Source organism: Apodemus sylvaticus, chromosome 7, assembly GCF_947179515.1.
Source record: "Apodemus sylvaticus chromosome 7, mApoSyl1.1, whole genome shotgun sequence".
NCBI classification, from domain to species: domain Eukaryota; kingdom Metazoa; phylum Chordata; class Mammalia; order Rodentia; family Muridae; genus Apodemus; species Apodemus sylvaticus.
Genome location: NC_067478.1, coordinates 2,931,141 through 2,953,396, shown reverse-complemented (window position 1 = coordinate 2,953,396; position 22,256 = coordinate 2,931,141). Strand labels below are relative to the sequence as shown.

Sequence of the window (22,256 nt, the reverse complement as noted above, 5' to 3'; positions counted from 1 at the left end):
CTTACACAGTCCTACAGTGCCCTGAGGATCTCCTCTCCACAGTCCACCCTACCTTCTCCAGTCTCCCTTTAGAGAGCTGGTTCACAAAAAATCTCCACATTGTTTCAAGTTACTGAGGCCAGAAAGGAGGGGAGAGAAGGGAAGAAAAACACTCGTTACAATTAATCTTTGCCTAACTCCCATCTGTGTGACCAGGAAGGGTGCTTCACCCCATGTGGCACCAATTTCTGGAATGCTGACAGGAGTTACCAGAAGCAGGAACACTTTCCCTCCTCAGGGGAGGTCCGGCTGTCCCAGCTTGGCACACTTGACAGGTTCAAACCAAACTTTCTCTTCTTGGAAAGTCAAAGAAACATTCTTACATGGGGCCAGTGGGACCATTTCCCTCTGCTACCTGATGCTGTTTGGGGCTAGCTCACACTCACTTTCTCTTCTTTTATACAGTCTAGGACACAAACCCAGGGAATGGGACAACCACAGTGGACTAGCTCTGTGCTTTTTCCACCTGCCAATGCACCAACACCCCCTACCATCAGTTACTGTAATCAGGACAGTTCCCTGCAGACATGCCCAAGAGCTACCTGATCTAGGCAGCTCCCCCTGGAGAGTCGCTCCCTTCCACTGTGATGCCATATTGTATCAAGTTGGCAATTAAAGTGATCTTGTACCTCTCTCCTGGGTCAAGTCTCCCCACACAGTGTAAGGTGACTCACAGACGCCTGTACCGGGTGGAGCTGACCTCAGTGAGCTCACTGGAACTAAATGACATAGACACCCCACAGAAGCAGCTTGGCTGGCTCCATGCTTACCAAGAGTTAACTGCAGTTAGCTGCTTCCATGTGAGCAGGTATCGATCAGGAGCCTTGAACACAGCATGTGCTGAAATCTAAGACAATCAGAGGCTCCCTGGGGTGTGCATTTTTCCCTCATGCATTCCACTCATGCCCAAGAAGAGATAATTAGAAGGTTTCCCATGAGCCTCAGCATTAGAGAGCATTTTTATGAAGCAGTAATGCTGTGACGACGCCTTTTCTATCATAATTGAGGCTGTCGTGGCAATAATTAGCACACTTGTGTTTCATGATTAGAAAACACACTAATTAAATTTCTATTTAAATGCAATACAGATATTTATAAACACTGGATCTGAACAAATTAGTCATGAGGTTATTGTTCATTAAGCAACAGGATCAATAAGTAACATCTCAATCAAAGACCTGGGACTCCCTGGCCCAGCACCATAACTGTGGCTAGCTCTTTCCTATTGGGTGCGCACGGGAATGTTAGCCAACTCTACCCCTGCACACTGAGATGAGGCACAAAACCCCCAAATCCTAACATTATTAAAGCCTGAAAAGGAACTGGGGAGCTTTGAGACCTATTTCTGGATGGAAGTCTGTGGTAGAAAGTGATGGACTCTAGCAGGAGGCTTTCAGCAACCACCCAAGACAGGACTGTTGGGACTCGCTGGCTCCTGCCAGTACAGGCATCTATGAGCCTCTTGGTGCATGGTTCTGTGCAGGCAAAGAGATCCGACCTCTATGTAGGGCAATGCCAGCTCTGCCACCAAGGCCGGGCCACTTGCTTATCCACTCTTAGAACACAGAAGTATGTCCCTAGAAAACATGGTCTGCAGTGTCTCCTGCACATAGAAGACCGTGGCGTGACGGGGTCTCAGTTGAAGAAAATGGGGCTCCTAGCAGAGTCCTGCATGAGCGTCTGAGGAAAAAGGAGCATACACAGAGGCTTCAGAGAGCACACAATGGCGACCAAGCCAGCAGCACAGTGTGGCAGATGCCACAGAGAAAGGCGTGTGGCTGTCTTCTGACATGCAACTGTGTGAAATGCACATAAACAAACACATCTCCAGGGACCAGGAAACTATAACAGCAGTGAAGATGTGGAGAGAAAATGCACGCAAGATGTCTTCCTACTACAGAAGAAAAACAACCGAAGTCACAACCAGTGGCTGAGTGGGTGGCAGAGTACAGAGGAGCCAGAACACGGGACTTGGGAAGTCACAAGCCACAGACTCACTTGTGCATGCAGCTGAAATCCCAGCACTAGAGAGGTTGGGGGATCACCCCCCAATGTCTGTGAGCCCTCCTCCACAGGTGTGTGCTATAAGCTACCACAGGGAGAAAGGGTGGGAAGCGAAGGGTTAGTCGGAGAAACTCACCCCTCCCAACCAGAATTGGAAGCAGCTTTCTACTTTCTAGGGCTTTCTCTGCTTTTTTGAATGGTTTCTCCATGGGATGAACACCTATCAGCCCGACACACATGCACACAGCCCGACACACAAGGCACACAGGAAGCCTTACGTAAGCAAATTACGGAGGGCTTCCCTAGAAACTGACCGTCGAGCGGTAGTCGGCCAGCAGAACCGGGTACTGGATCACTGCTTCGAATGCCGACAGGGTGATCTTGATGAACTCCTCAGACGCCACAATGCCTAGGATCACAGGTCACAGAGGTGGGTCCCGCAGGTGTCCGCCACCCACACCCTTCATGGTGCACATGTGTCAAGGGCCCAGCCGCTCACCTATGGCTCCGTCTATGCTCGTTTCCCCCAAGTCAATCGACTTAATGTGACTCTGAAAAAGAACAAGTGTTCACTAAGCGAGGAGTTCGAAATAACTCTGGAGTAAAATTGGGGTAGGTAGCATTTTGTCTGAATGCACACCTCTGATTTTTAAGTTCATGGGAAAAAAACCTAAATATAGGGCTGGAGAGATGGCTCAGCAGTTAGGAGTGCTGAGTGCTCTTCCAGAGGTCCTGAGTTCAATTCTCATCAACCACACAGTGGCTCACAACTGTCTGTAATGGGATCTGATGCCCTCTTCTGGTGTGTCTGAAGACAGCTACAGTGTATTCACATACATAAAATAAATCTAAAAAAAAAAAAAACCTAAATATATATATTACAAACACTGTAATCATAGTAAAATGTGCTTATATAAATACTGTACATATTATACATATATAATATACTATTTATATATACTAGAAGGTGGTTCAGCAGTTAAGAGTTCAGTTCCTAGCACAGTTGTGAGTCAGATGTACTGTACTTACAAGTGCACAAACCCCACACGCAGGTATATACATCCACATAATTTAAAAGGAATGTTTTAATTTTTTAAGATTTATTTTATGTGTATGGGTGGTTTGCTCATATGTGTACCATGTGCCTGCAGTGCCCAGGGACTCTAGAAGAGGGCTCTGGATCCCCTAGAACTGGAGTTAGACAGATGGAAGCCCCCACAGGGTGCTAGAAACTAAACCCAGGTTTTCTGCGAGTGACAAGTGCCCTTAACTGCTGACCCATCTTTCTACAGACCCCTGAAATGAATCTTCAAATTTTTACTACACATAAATCAAAAGTACATATAAACAAATAAAAAGCGATTTGGAAACACACAAATGAGATTTAATGTTGCAATAATTCAGTGGTAGGAAAACAAATGTGAGGCAATGACAGCAGCGTATGCAGTCATTCTGGCCCTGAGTCCTAGGCTGCCCATAGTGAGCCCAAGGCCAGGCTCACCTACAGTGTGAAGACCTTGTCTCAAAGTATATATATGAGAACAATCCGGCTGATATGTAACCCTTCCCAGTGTCTTGCCTCCTCCCTGGGGGCATCACTGCCTGATGCTAACAAGAATGGCACCTAATGCAGTGATCCCAGTCACCCCAAAGGAGACACAAGGTTGAGGTCGAGGTCGAGGTCAAGGTCAAGGTGAAGCAAAGGTCAAGGCCTCGGTGCAGGCCTCGACACTGTCTAGTGCCTGACTCTGGAGTTAGCAGTGTTTAGTTCCTCCACACCCCCTGTCTACAGGGTCCATACACCACATACAGCACATGCCACAGAGCCGTGTGAGAGGAAGGGCTGAGCAGCCGGGCATGAGCCGCGATGCTTCCCCTCCCAGTCCCTGACTGGAAGATCCAAGCAGGACAGCTGCTCCCCGACTGAGAGCTCAGGGCTCAGGGAGATGACCTCTGTCACACTGGGACACGCTAAGCCCCATGTGCTTTGTATGGCATCACACACTAGCATTCACACCTTCAGCTCACAAACTGTCATCAAACATGATGCTTTGTACACAGCAAGCAGCAGGCTTGGTAACAGAGTGTTGTCCTGGGCTCAACCCATCGAAAAGTATGATAAAAAGCAAATACGAGGATCACAGAACTGAAAGTAACTAGCTATAAGCTATTAACCCAGAACAGAAGTGACAGGATTTAACCAAATGTGGTGGCCTATGCCTGTGATCCCAGCAATCAAGAGGCTGAGGCAGAAGGATCAGTGTGAGTCCAAGGCCTGCCTGGCTGCTTAGTGAGTTTAAGGCTAACCTGGGCTACGTAGCAAGACTCTGTCCCCAAAGGAGCAAAGAAAAAGAAACCCATAAATAAAGAAGCAATGTACGTTACGCACCACCCAGCAGGCTGTGTGAGCTGTGCTGTGGAGAAGAAGGGGCCTCGCCACCTACTGCTGGAGTGACCAGCCCTAGAACACTCAGTGGCTCACGTGAATGCCCCGCCCCGCCCCAGCTTTGAAACCACAGCCCTGAATCTACCTTCCCAGGTGTTTTAAAATATCACCACACATGTATTTCTGGACATTTTAACTAAATCTTTAGGCCACATCGTTTAAATTTCTTTTTTCTTTTCTTTTCTTTTTTTTTTAACCTGGAAGGTGTTTGCCTGCACATATTTCTGGGCTCCACATGTGTACCTGAGGCCCACAGCAGTGAGAAGAGAGCATCAGTTTTGGAGGCTGGAGGGTCATGGCAGTGAATCTCCACATTGGTGCCAAGACTTTGAACCCCAGGCCCTCTAGGGAAGCAGCCAGTGCTCCCAAGTACTGAGCAACCTCTTCAGCCCCTAAGTTGTATCTTTTACCAAGATTATATCAAACTGTACAGGCCAATCAAATGAAACAATATTTATGGCTAAATGACCCACTCTTATGGCTACAAGAGTGCTTAGGAGAGCAACCCCTCTGTCAGTAGGTAGCCGGGCTTCCCCAAGCCCATGTTGTTCCTCTCCTGAACCCCTTCTGGGATCCCAGAGCATCTCCAGATGGCCACAGGCAATGTGGACAGCCAAGCCAGAGTCTCCACAGGGAGAGGACAACACCACACAGACCCGACGGCCAGTACTGGAGTGGGTAAATGGGCTTGCTGCCAGGCCACGGCCCACCTCAGTGCTTACGGATGTCCTTCGAGGAGGCAGAACAGACCCCACAGCAAGATGGGAATGGGTGCTTGGCATCAGTGCAAAGACAGAAAACTCCTCAGCGGAACCTTTGTAAGGCGGCTACAAGTAAGCATTTGGCCATGTGCTCTGCAGCCTAGCAGGACAGAGGCCCTGCTTTCTCCATAACACAAACCAAGAGCCATCAAGAAGTTGGCACTCGACTGTCAGAAAGCTGCGCACGGATGTTTAGCAAGCCTTTGCTAACCAAAATGAAAACAAATGTTTTCAAAGCTTTAGATATCTGCCTCTGCTTCCCATTTCCTGGGAAGATATGAGGCTGGCTGGTTCCCTCGGTGGACATCAGAGGGACACAGGAACTGGAAAAATATTCTTGCTACTTTCTAGGAACACTTGACCCACAGAAGCGACATCTGACTTAACAGCTCAACGACAGATGCTCAGGTAACTGAACCAGGCTGTGGATTAGACAGTGACCAGTGTCACTTTCCAGTGTCACTCAACGCCAAGAAGGTGTGACCAGATACAGGAAGAAAGTCGTGAAGGTGCTCTAGCAGCAGTCATGATGCATGCTGGGAATGCTGCCTCAACTAGGAAGCTTGCCCTGAGATCTCATTCCTGCATGTGTGTGTTTGTGTGTGTGTGTGTGTGAGAGAGAGTGAGTATGTATGTGTATGTAGTGTGCATGTATTCGTACATGTGTGTTTGATTGTGTGTGTGTGTGTGCACATGTGCACACTTGTGGTACTCTTAGACAGCTTTCAAGAGTCAGGTTTCTCCTTCTACTTTATGGGTCTTGGGCTCAAACTCAGGTGCTCAGGTTTGGCTCCAAGCACCTTTAACCACTGAACCATCTTGCCAGCCTCAAAATCCATTTTGCCATTTTATTCATCTAAACTCCCTACTAAGAACCAAGACCCAGAAGTGTGAAGGATTTTTTCACACCATAATAAACTAGGCAGGTTGCTTTCAATTCTCTACCAACCCCTGTATAGAGGCAAGCCTACAGAAGACCAGCAGAGAGCAGCCCTATTCCTGGGGAAGAAAGAGGCCCTTCCTCCGTGTGACCTCTGCCCTGAGCCCATGTGGTGCTCTGTCCCTGAAATTGGTGCAAACACTTCACTCCTGAAAGTCCACGGCAGCTTCCCTGGTTGTTGAAACTGTAAAGTGTGCTCACTGCAAGCACAAAAAGATGTCAGGGAGGGAAGGAGGGGAGGGGGAAGGGAGGGGAGGGGGAGGGACAGAACTGGGGCAGAGGGAGAAGAACCCACAGAAACACAGGCCACGCCTGTCCACCAACACTGTGAAGCACTCCACAGCAGGCTACAGGAGGCAAGACTGTGGTAGACGCTGGTGTGGTGTGTGCTGTCCTTACGGCACATGTCTTGGTGGGAGACAAATAGGTTACAGGTGGTGCAGATGGCCAGGGTGGTGGTCACAGATGCCGGAGAACACACCACCCACTGCACGGACGTCCTAGACTCAAGGATTCAGACCATGAGAACAAAGTTGAAACTGAGCCCCAACGCTTTGACCTCAGACCTCTCTTCAACGTGTGTCCTAGAAACATCACCTTCTCTAGGAAGAACCTTCTAGAAAACAACCTCACTCATGAGCAACCAGTAACGTTTCCTCTGAAAAAAACAACGGTGCTGAAATGCCACTGTGCTCTGTCCGCACCTCCGTGACACCCTCCAGAGCCTCCATGTCACCCTCCAGCCTCCTGGGCTTATTGTAGATGGCAAGGTCAGGCTCCAGGTGTCGAGTGACAGGACTTAGTGTGTCCTGCTTTAGCACACCCACAGCACACACTGTCATTTCCTGGGCCACAGCATCATCAGGAAGATCAGTGTGTGCAGACCCAGAATGAAAGTCACACATCAGCTGGTTTTCACATCTTCCCACATTGTCAAATCAAGGAAAAAAGGAGCAAAACTGAATCTAACTTAGTAAAGTGTCATCCTAGAGAGTCCTGCGCGTGGCTGGCAGCGAGTGGGTTAGTAACACTGCATTCTCAGCCACCCACACCCACCCGTGTCTGTTCAAATGCTTAACTCCGTATCTACTGAGTGTTTACGTGGGCTTTTTACCCTATTAGGGACTGTCTCTGAACAAAATACATTATCAGGAGAGAATGTATTTTTCCCAAATGTCAAATTTTATTACAGAGAACAGATAAAAATATAAAAAGGTCACTTCCCTACAAACAAATGCCACCGAGCCTTTCAACCCCTCCCTTCTCACACCCGTGCCGCAGCCAGCAGCAAAGGCAGCGCTGTTAGCCAGACACGACTCCTGCTACTCACAAGAATAGTTCCATAGCTGAAGAGAAACTCTTCTGTCACCACTTGAGGTCGAAAGACCTGTGGGATGAGAGTTTCCACAGATTAGATCTCTGAAGCCATCAACAAATTTAGTCCAAGACAAACGGAAGGAAGGGTCTAGTCTCGGTGGAGTGGCTCTGCTCTGGGGGACAAGCATGGGGGTGGCACGGGGGTGGCATGGGTGGCACGGGTGTGGCACGTGTTACCTGAGACATGACCAGGTGAAGCACCACAGGCATCATGGGGAGACACATCTTCAGCTGCTTCCCTTGGACTGTGGATGGGTGCTTCCGGCCAGACACGTTTGCCAGGGCGTTGAGGATGTCACCTGAGAAGTGCATCAGGGAGGTATGGGGGTGAGAGACCACAGAGGGGCAGGAGCTACCGGTCCATCACGACCCATTCCCCTTCAGTCTACAGGACTGGTGGCCACCAAGCCTTTTCATTCACTTTGGTGTGTATGAGAGACAGCATCTCATGTAGCTCAGGCTGGCCTCCAAGTCGATATGTAGCCCAAGATAATTCTCCTGCCTCCACCTCCCAGGTGCTGGATCTACAGGCAAGGGCTGGTGTTTTCTATGTGTGCCACCAGATCTGGTTCTATGCAGTGCTGGGAATCAAATGCAGGGCTCTGAGCATCCTGGGCAGGAGCTCTACCAACTGACCACATCCCCCACTCTCCTCCAACACACACACACACACACACACACACACACGTGCTGGGAATATAGGACACTTGTGGCCTCTGGGGACAGTGTGACTATCTGCATAGCCACTGTCACCTGACTCACTTATAGATAGTTGTGATATGGTAGTGGTCTGAGAAATTTAGTTGTATTATTCAAGTTGACTGCTGTTGCTTATTGCTTTAGAAAACTAATTTAAAATTACAAGTCGAGAGATTACAAAACACAATTTGAAAAAGAAAACAAAGAAAAAATGAAAATAATGTTTAAAACTTTTAGGATTTATTTTATTTGTGTGTGTGTGTGTGTGTGTGTGTGTGTGTGTGTGTGTGTGTGTACTCATGTGCATGCATAAGTGCAGGTACCCAGAAGAGGGCATCAGCTCCCTGGAACTGGAGTTCAGATGGCTGTGAGCGGCTATGCAGGGGCTGGGAATTGAACTGTGTTTTGGATGAGCAGCCAAAACTCTGACCTGCTGAGCCAATTTCCAGCATTTTTCTGGCTGAATCGTGAGGTGCTTGGTTTTCAATCATTAGGTGAGAATGTTCCTAATTTACTATAAGAAGAGTCGCTGGCAGTTACAGTCACATTGCCTTATTCCCACAGTGGCAGATCTGTGTCTTCACCATGACAGATCTAGAATTCAGCCCAATGTGCTAAATAACCACTCCGGCTTAGAGCTGCCACTGCTGGGAAAGCCAGGGAAGAACAAGATAACCCAACCCTCCTCAAGTCACTTTAACAGAGCCGGGCATTTCCTTCCGTGCAGGCAACATCCTCTGCAGGCATCAATACGTGTCCTTACACGTACGGTGCTTCTTCAAACCCTAGGTTCTCGCATGCTGAACCATCAAACTCCATGACATAACATTTTTAACATTTTAGATAAGGAACTTAAGCCTGTGTATAACATATTTCCGGATGTGGTACTGTATACTGAATTCTTAGCACTTGAGGGACTGAGGTTGGAGGATCAAGAGTTCAAAGCCAGCCTGTGCTACACAGTGAGTTCAATTACAATCCAAACTTTGTCTTTACAAAGGAAACAAAAGACAAAACATCAATACAAAACAGAAATGGGCATGATGACGCACACCTTTAATCCTAGTACTCAAGAGGCAGCAGCAGACAGATCTCTGCATTCCAGGCCAGCCTGGGCTACATAATGAGAGTGTGTCTCAAACAACAATAACAACAACAAAACCAAACCATAAAACAAATACACATTTTAATAATAAATATATTTGTGGCTCCGATTTCAAGATATGGGCAGATCGCTTCTCAGCCTTTTGACTAGGATCAAGTGCCTATGTAGATAAAAAAAACGTTTTGAGAAAATTAACTCAAAATGACCATATAAACCCAGTATTAAGTTACTGTTGCTGGGCATGGTTCTTGTTTGGGGGGGGGGGTTGCTTTGTTTTTTCTATTTTGAGACCTAGGCGTCTGGGGGAGGGTAGGACCTCAAGTTTACTATGTAGCTGAGGAAAACCATGGACTTTTGATCCTCCTGCCTTTACCTCACAAATGCTGGAATGCAGGAAGACATCACCACACTGGATGATGCGGGGCTGTGGATGGAACCCAAGGCTTCATGCCTGGGATCCGAGTACTGACTCAACTCCATTCTGGTTTCCTTTTTATATTTTAATTGCCATCTACCTCGGGTAACACCCTGATGTAACACATCTCAATCCTGTGGCTGACACAAAACATTATAAAGTAAAAAAGGCAAATTTAAGTCTTAAAGCCACAGATTCAAGCACAGTGTCTTCACGATGCCCTGCAAAAGCAGACACAGAGACTTAAGACAGCACGGACAAGACCTGTGTGAGCTCTAGCCAGACGACAAGGACGGGATTGATGTGTGAGGCTGATGTGTGGCTGCTAAGGGAGGGAGGGTCAGCTACCTTTGTCTTCTTTTGTTTTAATGCTCTGCCCCTGATGGGCTGATCACACCTCAGGGCAGTCCCCAGGACTGAAAGAAAAGGAGGAAGAGGAGGACGAGGAGGAAATGAAAGCTGGCTGGCTGGGGGCCCAGAGGAATGAACATAATCAAAACACATGCAAAACTCCTAATAAGTAATTTGTAAAATAGAACAGCGAAACAAGAGTGAACAAGAGGTGATGCGGAAGCTGCCCGCAGACGCGAGAAGGCCCGAGAAGGCCAAATGGCCGCCATTTACCTAGGATTCGAGGTGGCTCCTGTACCATGTGCTGAATGAGGAGATCCAGGCACCTGGCTAAGTATTCATTCCCACTCTGCAGCTCCTTGCCTGGGGAGGTCTTCCTGCTGTCTCTCTCAATGTACATCACCAGCCTGCGAAGAGCACATAGCAAAGATCACTGCCCATGATAAGACAGGCACAGAGTCCACGCTAAAGTGCCACTCGGTCTTGTGTTTGCAAAGGCGGAGTCCCAGCGGTGTTGACTGGTCAGGCAGTCAACCTCACTTTACAAGCTCAGACATTCATGCAGAAGAAAAGGAGACCACGTTAAGCCTCTGCCCATGTTACAAACAGCATCCGGATTTCATTAACCTTTGGTCAATGGAAAGACACACTTTTTAGGTGACAGATGGTGGCCAACAAAGATATTTGCACACCAAGGGCTCTCAGCCTTCCTGGATCAGAGAATGCTGGTCCCAGCCCTTCTGTTGGTCGTTAATATAAACTGTAAACACGGATGCACATGTGTGAGAGAAGTGTGCTAAGTGCAGTCAGGAGACTGCCCAGCTGCTTTAAAATATTAAAGAATCTCTGTGTCAGTATTTATATTATTGGTTGGTCCAACTACAGGATATCCTACTACAGGATAATCTTCATAGTCCATTTGACTGGACGTAGAATCACCTAGGGAGACACACCTCTGGATGTGTTTGTGAGGGTGTCACCAGAGAGGATGCACTGGGACTATGAGAGGCAAAGGCTCAAAGGCTGGGGCTCTGAGCTGAAGGACACAGGAAAAAGAGGAGCCAGATGTACACTGGCAGGTATGCACCACACAGATGTGCACTGGCAGATGTGCACCAGCAGATGTACACCAGATGTGAACTGGCAGAAATGCATTGGCAGATGTCCATTACACAGATGTGTATCACACAGATGTGCACTGGCAGGTATGCACCAGCAGATATGCACCAGCAGATGTGCACCAGATGTGAACTGGCAGAAATGCATTGGCAGATGTCCATTACACAGATGTGTATCACACAAATGTGCACTGGCAGGTATGCACCAGCAGATATATACCAGCAGATGTGCACCAGATATGAACTGGCAGAAATACATTGGCAGATGTACATTACACAGATTTGTACTACACAGATGTGCACTGGCAGGTGTGTACCAGCAGATATGCACTAGCATATGTATACCACACAGATATGCACTAGCAGATGTATACCTCACAGATGTGTGCTGGCAGATGTGCACCAGCAGATGTGCACCACACAGATGTGCACCGACACTCCCTGCTCTCTGCTTCCTGAGTGGCTCGCACATGAGGTGGCCCAGGTCCACACTCCTGCCACACACACCTCCTGCCATGGTGGACCGTACAGTCCTCAACTGTGAGCTGATCCAACCCTCCCTCAAGTTACTGTGTTACGGGGAGAGGAAGATGAGGTCACACTCTGCCATCGTCTCAGCTTCTCCTTGTCCCCTTGGCTGTGACCAGCAGTTGACCACTCCCACCTGTGTCCCCTGCAAACCTCACAGGCAGTGTGCTGCTGGAGCATGACACTGTCAGGACAGCCTCACCCCCGCTCGCCTCCACACGAGCCACAGCGTTCCCCTCAGCTCCTTCTACCCACTTCCATGCTGAGCCTATTATATGTCCATTGCATACGCTGTTCATGTAGCCCTCGCTTCTCCCTATTCAGGAATAATTTCCCTTAAATATTTACCAGATGTGTCTTTCCTCTCTCCCCCATTCCTGCCAGGATCCTAGGCGAACTCCTCCTCCAATCCAACACCTTCATTACTGATCAAAAACTTTGAGTTAGCTCTGGAATCCAGGTGATAAATGAACTTTTGACCCAAATTCAAATCCCAACAACCTCAGCATATCTATGTGCACATTCTGGTTGGTTGTTTACTTCCAAAATCTGTAACTGGGAGAGACATACTTAGCACTCTCAGAACCCATACGCTGACTAACTGACCTGAAACCTAAGAGTTCGAATGAGCAGAAAGGAAAACAGGAATCTAGAATGTTCCTTGCAGCCTTTTGTTGAAGCATTGACTAGCTACTTAGAGCCTGCAGTGAGTGGAGCCAGGGCCACACCCGCACAGAGAGTCGCAGCATGAATCTTCAGGCTTTTAGAACTGTCACCGGTGGGGCCAGTACATTTTGAGGCCCAAGTTGCCTTCTGTTGTCTAGTAGGCTGGGCACACAGCCGTGAGCCATCATTTACGGGTAGAATGATCCTGGCTGAGTCCAGAACGCCCACTATGTGTGGGGAGGTTCAGCTCTCCATACACTGCCAGTCCCCACTCTGATTAGGGACTACGGCAGTGACTGGCAGAGAAAAGAGAGCCTGTGTGTCGAACGGACAGATCTAATCAAACGCAACCCGTGGGGAGCACCGTCCAGTGGGCGCAATGTCAAACCAGAGTTGGCTGCATCCTGCCTTTCAACTGAGCATGCTGCCCAGGTGCACTAGACAGCAGTTCAGTGGCTGGGCAGAACCCACATGGGGTGAAGATTATTGAGAAGAGGCACCAGGAAAGAGAAGTGGGGAGACAGCTCAGCGAGCAAAGCACTTGCTGTTGAAGGAAGAAGATCAGAGTGCAGCTCCCACAGAGAGGCCAAGTGGGCGTGGTGACCACCTGGAATTCCAACCTCAGAAAGTGGAGGAGGGATCCACAGAGCAAGCTAGCTCCAAGGCTAGCCCTGTCCAATGAGCTCTGGGTTTGATTGAGATAACCTGGCTCAAAGAATAAGGTAGACAAGAGACTGAAATAATTCCCAATCTCAGCCTTGGACACACACACACACACACACACACAAATGCACATGCACACGTATACATTGTACACACACAGGTACACACACATGCACAGTACACCCAAATCTGCACATGTGCTCATATGTACATATGCATCCATACTCTCACATCACACATATGTATAGATATGAAATGGTTTAAATGAGAAATGTCCCCCATGGGCTCAAGTGTTTGGATTCTTTGCCACCACTGGATGGCGCTGTTTAGGGAACTTATAGAACCCCCAGTATGTGAGGTCTGACTGGAGGAAAGTCTATCACTGGGGGCAAATTTGAGAGTTCATAGCCTCGCCCCACATCCTGTGCCTTCACTGTTTCTGCACACAGTGTTTTACCACAGCAACAGAAAAGTAACTAACATAATAAAAAAAGAGAGGGAAGTTCTAGAAAAAAAAGAGAGGGCATGAAAATGTTTCCACAGATGGCGACACCTGCTGACAGAATCCAATCCAGACAATGCTTTCCATGGCCATGCAGAGAAAACGCATGCTCTGCAAACATCACCAGAGTCCTTAGCTGCCTCTGTGCTCCCACACGGGCCTGGGTATGACAAGGGCACAGAGGCAGGACAGAGGCTACTCAAGGGCTCAGCAAAAGGAGAACAAGAGAGAGAGAGCTACAGGGGTGTTTGCTCTGTAAGCTGCTTAGGGTCACTGGAGAAGCCCACGTCTGTGCAAATTCAGCCACATACTGGAAATATACAGTGAGTTCCTAAGACACGTCCCCAAACTGCCTAGGCAAAGGTAGCCTTGGCACAGTAACAAGTGCCCCTCCCTGCCTGTCTTCATTTCAGATGTAATATGGCAATGATTACCACTTACAGTCACCTTTAACTATTGTTTTCATTTTTAGTGTGATCGTGTGTAGACACATGTGTCCCAGCACATATGTGGAAGCAAGGATGACCTTTAGAAGGCGTTCTCTCTAGACCCATTTGCAAGGGTTCCAGGGCTTGAACTCAGGTCTCCAGACTTGGATAGCCATCACCACACACTTCACCATCTCTCCAGCCATTTCTTTAAATATTAATGATACAAAGTATCTATCCATGTCAATAGAAATCTCTTTAAAACAGAGAGATTATTATGTACAATACAAAACTATAGTTTTGTGAGCACGTAAGATTTACCTATAACTTATATTTTGTTATTCTGTATATGTATTATGTATATTTCTGTATATATTATATTAATTCTGTATATAGGTGTAGTGCCTTCACAAACATGCACCACGTGTGCGCAGTACTCATAGAGGCCTGAAGAGGGCAGCACAGCCCTCCAGAGCTGGAGTTACAGGCTGTTGTGAGCCACAGTGTGGGGGCCGGGAACTGAACCCCAGGCCCTCTGCAAGAGCAGCCAGTACTTTAGCTGTGATTTTTAAGGGATAGAAAAGTTTCTAGATTATACAGAACCAAGATAAGTATTTGCTTCTGTTCTTTCTTTTCTCCCCCGGATTTAAACATATTTCCTTCCAGCTGTTTTTGGTTTCTTTGGGGTATATAATTCTTTAATCCACCTGGAATTAACTTTTGTATAAGCAGAGAAAATAAGATTTTCCCACACAGTTAACCAATTATCCAGAGTAAATATTTCTTTAAGAAAATCTTCCTTTTAAGATCAAAGCAGTTTTTTTCCTTTATTTCTCTGATTTCCATATTAACAGAGATGGCATGGGGGAGGGGAGAGGCCTGATCCCCCACTCACACCCCCCCCCCAGGGCTCTCACACTGGGCTCACAGCACAACCTCACCTTGGACCTGTAGAGCCATCCTTCCCCAGGAGGAGCAATCCTCCCCAGAGGTGCTGAAGGCTCCATCTCACCATCCCTCACACGCAGTCTGGGCACACACAGCCTGAGCACGCCGCCACGTGGAGGAGTGGGTGGGCATACATTTGGGGGCTGTCCCACCCTTCCTGTCTGGCGCTGCCTTCCTGTCTGGTGCTCGGAGGCACGGCCAGTTCTCATGGCAGATGGATGGGAGAGCTGACATCACACAAAATGTGCTGAAGTATAGACGTCTAATCAAAGGGATGGCAGAGAGGACAGGAAGCAGAAAGATATTCACAAAATACCATAAAGGTTATCACAGGCTGGGAGCCAGGGGTGTCTGTCAGTGGCTGACAGGCAACAGGATGATGTGCTGGGGACTCAGCTGTGGTGGGCAGAGCAGCAGGGCCAGGAAAGGCTGGGTACCGCTGCACAGGCAGCCAGCACAGGCAGCTGAATAGCCTGGCTCATGTGTTTTCCTATTCAGCTCGGTGTCTACTGTAGACACAATAACTCAGCACCCGGGCTGCAGGGCACAGGAAGCAGGAGCCTCTCTCTCTATTCCCTGAGAACAACTTACATCTCCAGGTCAAATTCCAAGTCTAGGGGGAAAAACTCAATGATCCTTTTAGTCTTTTATATGTCTATTTATTTATTTTGTTTATTTGTTTGCTTATCGGGGAGGGATGTATGGAGGCACATATGCCACAGCACACGTGTAGAGGTCACAGGACAGCTTTCAGGAGGTCATCAGGCTTGGTGACCATCGCCTTTACCTGCTGAGCGCCCACCCCCTCAAATGTTCTCCTCTGAATTCTTGTTTGTTTTGCTTTGTTTTAACTACAGAAGTGAGACACTCACAGCTCAGCTCCTCCCCCCTCCCAGCGCGGGGTTTCAGAGAGAAGAGTCTGTCTACAGAGCAGAGAAGGCTCGGCAGGGTTCAGGGCGGCAGGAGCAGGCAGCCAGCTCTCCCCGCATCACAGGCAGACAAAAGCTGGACCAGAACCAGAGGAAGGATGAGACTTCAAGGCAACCAGTCATGGGCTCCACCTGCCACAACCTTCAAACTAGCACCATACCTGGGGACCGAGTGTCAGACCCCCCTAAGCCATTGGGTCACATCACACTCAACCCATCATGCTTAGTATAGTGACTGAGTCAGGACAGGTAACCCCCCGGTCCCACCGGCTGCAGACACTAATTTGGTGTCGTTCTTTGGTTCCTTTTTTTTTTTTTTTTTTTTTTTTTTTTTTTTTTTGGTTTTTTGAGACAGGGTTTCTCTGTGTAACCCTGGCTGTCCTGGAACTCACTCTGTAGACCAGGCTGGCCTCGAACTCAGAAATCTGCCTGCCTCTGCCTCCCAAGTGCTGGGATTACAGGCATGCGCCACCATGCCCAGCTATTTGGTTCCTATTTTTGATGAGCACTATACAGAAACATGAAAATACATGCATGCTGTCACTGTGGGTTCTTCTTTTACCAGGTTATGTCCACAATGAATACAGAAGCAGGCCTTCCCTTCCTCCTTACCTACACCTAATGCACACCCCCAAGGCCAATCACAGGACCCCTCACAGGATCCCACGCCATCGGCACTGGCTGCAGGAATGCCCACAGGACACCCTGGGAAGAACCTCAATCATCCACAGTGGCTGACACCAGACATAAATGTGCCAAACCCACAGTGATGGCGCCTTCCCTGTCAGAGGCAGCTCCTGGCTCCGACTGAAGGCTGCAGCTACTCATTTCCAGAGGCAACATTCACTAGAGATTTGTATTCCCATTTCTGTCAAGATGGAGCAGCCCCCTCCTGAGTTCTCGTGGGGGCTGCCCAGAGAGAGGTGGCCAGGAGGAAGAGTATGTGAGCAACAGTGTGGCCACGCCACGGTCTCCATTATCTTAGTCCCTTGACTATTACCTGAGTGCTTCCAAAGCCTCCACCCCAGAACAGTCCCAGCAAGTCCCAGGAATCATGCCTTCCCCAGCCCCATGTGCAAAGACATCTGACAGATCAAAGGGAAGCCACACCACCTCTCCATCCTCCTCCAGAGTTCTGGTGGGCCATGAGCGTTGGCCTCTCACTGTAGAACCCACTCCCAGGCCCCAGCTGGTTGGTGTGGGCAGCACCTCGTCCCCCTGTGAGGACAAAGCTAACAATCGTGGCTGGGTTCTCTGGGGCAGGAGGGAGCCATGAGTCTCGGGCTGACCATCCATTTCCCACAGCAAAGCTGGGCCTCCTCAGGCTCCCCAGCCACAGCAGAGCCAGTGTCTGACTGAGAGCTATTTACCATTCCCAACGGTAATGGCCTGATCCCCACACGAGGGAGGTCCAGTGACCAGCAACACCTCCTCTGCACCCCAAACCTACTAATGCAGGGTGAGGAGAGACGCAAACCTCCTGGGAAGCAAAACCTGCAGAATATCATCAACCACACCCACCAAAGACCGGGATCACGGCACACCCGACACGGAGCTGGGCAGGAGCGAGCGGCAGCACAAGCCCCATGCTGGGAAGAGCTAGCCAGCGCAGACGCCATAAGCACGCTTCTGCACTGGTGTAGCAAGCAGAGGTGGCTGCTGCCACACTTGATGACTGGGTCCCATCCTCAGGACTCACAGGTGGACGATGACTGGGTCCCATCCTCAGGACTCACAGGTGGACGGAGGCAACAGGCTCCTAAAAATTGTCCTCTGACCCCAAAATGTGTGTTAGGGCATGCATGGCCCTAAAAAAATGTAGTAAAAAAAATAATAAAATTTTTTAAAAGCACTGAAAATGTTCTTTTTTTAAAAAGATTTATTTATTTATTTTATTTATATGAGTACACTGTAGCTGTCTCCAGACACCAGAAGAAGGCATCGGATCCCATTACAGATGGTTGTGAGCCACCATGTGGTTGCTGGGAATTGAACTCAGGACCTCTGGAAGAGCAGTCAGTGCTATAACCGCTGAGCCATCTCTCCCGCCCCACTAAAAATGTTCTTAAGTCCAAGAAAAGAACTTAAAGTCTTAAATGGAAACTGCAAACCCTCACCAGATCTTCTCAAAAGTACAGAGAGGATGAGTTACACCAGGAGGTGTGAGAAGAGAGCATTTGCAATAGAAAGCCTTCAACCCAGAGGGAAAGAAGAACTGGGTCAAACAAAAAGGAGATTTAGTAGTAATAGGACAACAGGGAGTTGGGCCAAGGGCCTGAAGAGGTACGCGAAAAGTCATGGGTAAAAATCAGATTTACTCAAAGGATGGAATTCAAGAATTACTCCCCAAAGAGTTTATAAAACTTAATGGGTGTTAAAGAAAGTATCTTTAAACAGCAGAGAGACCAGAAACACTGTGTAAGAAGGAGCGATCACCAACCAAGACAGATGTGAGACCAGGACAGACAGCAGTGGCCAGAGGAAGAGGCGTGAACCCAAAGTCATCAGCTGCAGATAAGAAGGGAAAGGGCCGGAGGTTCGGGAAGGGGACGGGTCAATCCTACAGCAAAAGTGACCTCTATCTTTGTCCTGTGTGTGACATCTGTGTGATGCACATCTGTGTGTGCGCACACCTGTGTGATGCACATCTGTGTGTGCGCACATCTGTGTGATGCACATCTGTGTGTGCGCACATCTGTGTGATGCACATCTGTGTGATGCACATCTGTGTGATGCACATCTGTGTGCCCATTTCCTCGGAGGCACCTACCTGGCTTGGCAGCTCAGCAGCAGCATATCCCGGTTATGAATCAAGATGTAAAGCAGCACCAGGAAGGCCTTGGCTCTGATGGGAGTGGACGGGCTGTCAAGTAAACGGATGACTGTGGAGACAAAGTCCTGTGGAAGACATGTGGGAAAGGTCAGCTTATAGCCTGCAGTAAGCAAACAGGGCCAGGAGACAAAATCTCATCAGCTATGTTTGCATCCTTAGTTTGGTCCAAACCCACATGAACTGCTATCTTACTCAAACCTAAAATTAGCTGGTGTGTGTTGACAAAAGCACTTGTCCCCACTGTTGATTGTTGGCCTTAATTCCTGGGCAAATAGAATCCTAACTCCTACACCTATATCTTGCAGGAGGGCTATGAGAGGGGTTGAAGGGAAGGGACATGGGAGGGGCTAGGAGGAGGAAAGGGAAGAAGTGATGTGATTATATTTTAATTAAAAACATTTAAATTTTTAAAGAAAAAGATACATTTTCAAATGATGAGTGATTTGTTCAAATTTTTGAGCTGAGTTCAAATCCAGCCCACTTGAAAACTAAAAAGGACTCAAGTATAAACTGTAAGTGTGGCAGGAAGTACTCAACTACAGACAGGAAGTGTGGCAGGAAGTAGATGGACCAGATATCGGCCAGTGGAACATGCAGGTCTGAGTCTCAGCAGAAGCAAACATGTCTGCATAGAGACAGTTCTTACGTTGAACTGACAGAGCTCTGTGGGGCTTAATAAACAGAACCTAAGAGCCACACCCGATGACCTGTGAGCTGAACTGCCAGCTTCCAAACAACACAGACGGGAGTTGCTCCAAAGAACCTTTCTAAACAGTCCACTTCCCCTGGGTTTCTTTCCCACTACCTCTGGTGGGTGCTGGGCTACAAGGGAGGTTAAAGCATTTAAGAACCATCATTAAAAATAGGCATTGAAAATTTTAACTACACTTGCACATGCGCGCACACACACACACACTCCAAACAGTCGAGCTCCCACCAGCTCTGGGTCGGAATGACAATGCACAGCACGGGAGCATCAAGAGTGACCCAGATGTTTTCCCATAGGGAAGATCACTGGGGTGAGCACAGACATGGACCCAGTCTGCAGTCTGGATACTGAATCCATGCCTGTCTCTCCTTTTAAAGTTCCTGGTTTATTTTTAAGGGACATTCAGTTAAGTAATTGGAATAAAAGGGGCATAGTGCTCACATTTTAGACAGGTCAGAAAACTGGCAGCATGGTTAAAGACAGACACACAGACACTCCTAAGTGGTGACCTTCATTGGACAGGCATGGTTAAGAACAGGCACACAGAAGTCTGTAAGTGGTGACCCCCACTAGAACAGGTGCAGGACACATTGGCCTTCTACACTAAGCACACACACACACACACACACACACTCAGCCTGCTCTCACAATTGTCACTGTAATAGCCACACTCAGAAGGCTCCTGACTCTTCTTCCCCTCCCCCATGTCCAACTGCACTTCCTGTGTCCCCTCCTGAGCTCTGCCTGCTGTGTCCCTCCTGTGGTGGTCTGAATATGCTTGGCCCAGGGGGAATGGAGCTATCAGGAGGCGTGGCCTTGTTGTTAGAGGAAGTGTGTCGTGTGGAGGCGGGCTTCGAGGTCTGCTAGTGCTCAGCTCTGCCCAGTGCGGGAGAGAGCCACCTCCTGGCTGCCTGTGGAAAACAGTCTCCTCCTGGCTGCCTGTGGATCAAGATGCAGAACTCTTGGCTCCTCCTGCCCCATGCCTGTCTGGATGCTGCTGCTTCCCACCATGATGATAATGGACTGTAAGCCAGCCCCAACTAAATGTTGTCCTTTATAAGAGGCATTGCCTTGGTCATGGTGTCTCTTTACAGCAATAAAACCCTAAGTAAGACAAGTCCTGAGTTCATGCACGCTGTTTCCCTCCTGAGTTTCAACCACAGGCTTTCTTCGGCCTTCCCTTTCCTACCTGCTGTGTAAACCGTAGCCACTGTGGATATGTGGGTGCCCACCACCTCTAGCACCCCACAGCCACTGCCACCCAGGAGCTGGAGCTGTGACCCTCGGCTCTTCGTCCTGTCAGATGGCTGCTGTTGCAGTCATTTATTTATGTGTACACACACAGGACAACTTTCTCCTTCTCCCATGTGGTCCTGCGATCAAACTCGGGTCCTGATTCTTAGCAGCAAGTGCTCTCAGCTGCTGAGCCCACCTGCTCCTCTTCTCTGTGCCCACTTAGTCACGAGGGAGAAATAAGGCAGGACAAGAACACTGTGCCCAGGAAAAGTGAAGGAATTCCCTGCATGACTGCAAGGTGCTGGCTGTGACCAGCTCTGAGGGCCGCCTGTCCACACTGGAACTTGTCAGAGACTCCAGGACAGGTCTCTTCATGGAGAAGGAAAACCCTGAGAAAACAGCTGACACGTGGGTGACACTGGGACCAAGGGATGTGATGGAGGAAGCCACAGTGAGCGGCAGGAGTGACACACTGGGGGCAGCGGCCATGTCCCACTGGAAATAAACCTTGGAGAAGTAAACACAAAAAGAGGCCAAGATGGGGGAGGGGAGGGAAGAATGGAAGGAAGAAAAGGTGAGGAGAGATGGGGCTGGTTTAAATCTCAGAACAGATTTAAATCTCTTAAGAAGGGGAAAGAGTACGTGCAGAGAGGACGCTCAGTTCATGGAAATGAAACCATGAAAATATTGTACCCGCAGCTCACTTCACATGGGTAAAGGTGAATTCTCCTGATGTACAAATGTCTGTAACAAACAAACAAACAAACAACACCTGTAACACTGGGCCCTCGGAACAGTGGAGTCCTTCAGCCTCCTCTACAGAATCCCATAGGCACAGCATGACTTCAGACATCTTCAAAAGCACAGCATCCAATGGACTGGTTTGCTTTCTGCTATGCTGGGAAACACTGTGATAGAAAGCAACTTGGGGAGGAAAGGGTTTGTTTGGCTTACAGGTCACTGTCCATTACTGAGGGAAACCAGAGCAGAAACTCAAGCATGGAACCTGGAGGCAGGAACTGAAGCAGAGACCGTGAGAGAACACTGTTTACGGCTGGCTCGCTACCTCAGGATCAGCTGCGCTTCCTATACAGCCCAGGACCAACTGATAGGGAATGGCACTGCCCATAGTGGGCCAAGTCCTCACACATCAATCATTAATCAAGAAACTCCCTACGCACATGTCTACAGGCCAATCTGAGGGTGGAAATTCCTCAGTTGAGGTTCCCTCTTCCCAGCGGTCTCTAGGTTTGTGTCACCATGACAGCGGAAGCTGACTATGACACTCACGTTGTCATCATTAATAGTCAAAGAAATATAAAGTTAGGAAAAATACTAAATTCACTTTATGAAAAGCGGACCAGCAAAGATGAAGGTGTGGCTAGCTGCACAGGGATCAACCTTCAATATAGCCAACAGTAGGTGAGGACTCCGTCCTGCCTACAGCTGACAGGAAATGCGTCTCAAAATCCTGCAGTTTAATTCTGATGCAGCTGCTAATCTGAAGGAATTTATCCTCAGACTGAAAAGCAAATGGACCTCGTATGCACGCCCTTGCA

The 22,256-nt window shown here is 48.5% G+C and overlaps 1 protein-coding gene across 1 annotated transcript in view; it reads right to left on the bottom strand.

Moving 5' to 3' along the window:
- The window catches only part of Ulk4 (unc-51 like kinase 4), a 293,992-nt gene that overhangs the window by 193,924 nt on the left and 77,812 nt on the right, over nt 1-22,256 (bottom strand). Inside the window, exons 22-27 of the mRNA XM_052186951.1 lie at nt 18,690-18,817; nt 10,411-10,544; nt 7,745-7,866; nt 7,521-7,577; nt 2,543-2,594; nt 2,358-2,452 (exon numbers count right to left, since the gene is read on the bottom strand). Coding sequence (XP_052042911.1) covers nt 2,358-2,452; nt 2,543-2,594; nt 7,521-7,577; nt 7,745-7,866; nt 10,411-10,544; nt 18,690-18,817 — 588 coding nt within the window. The remainder of the gene's footprint in view (nt 1-2,357; nt 2,453-2,542; nt 2,595-7,520; nt 7,578-7,744; nt 7,867-10,410; nt 10,545-18,689; nt 18,818-22,256) is intronic.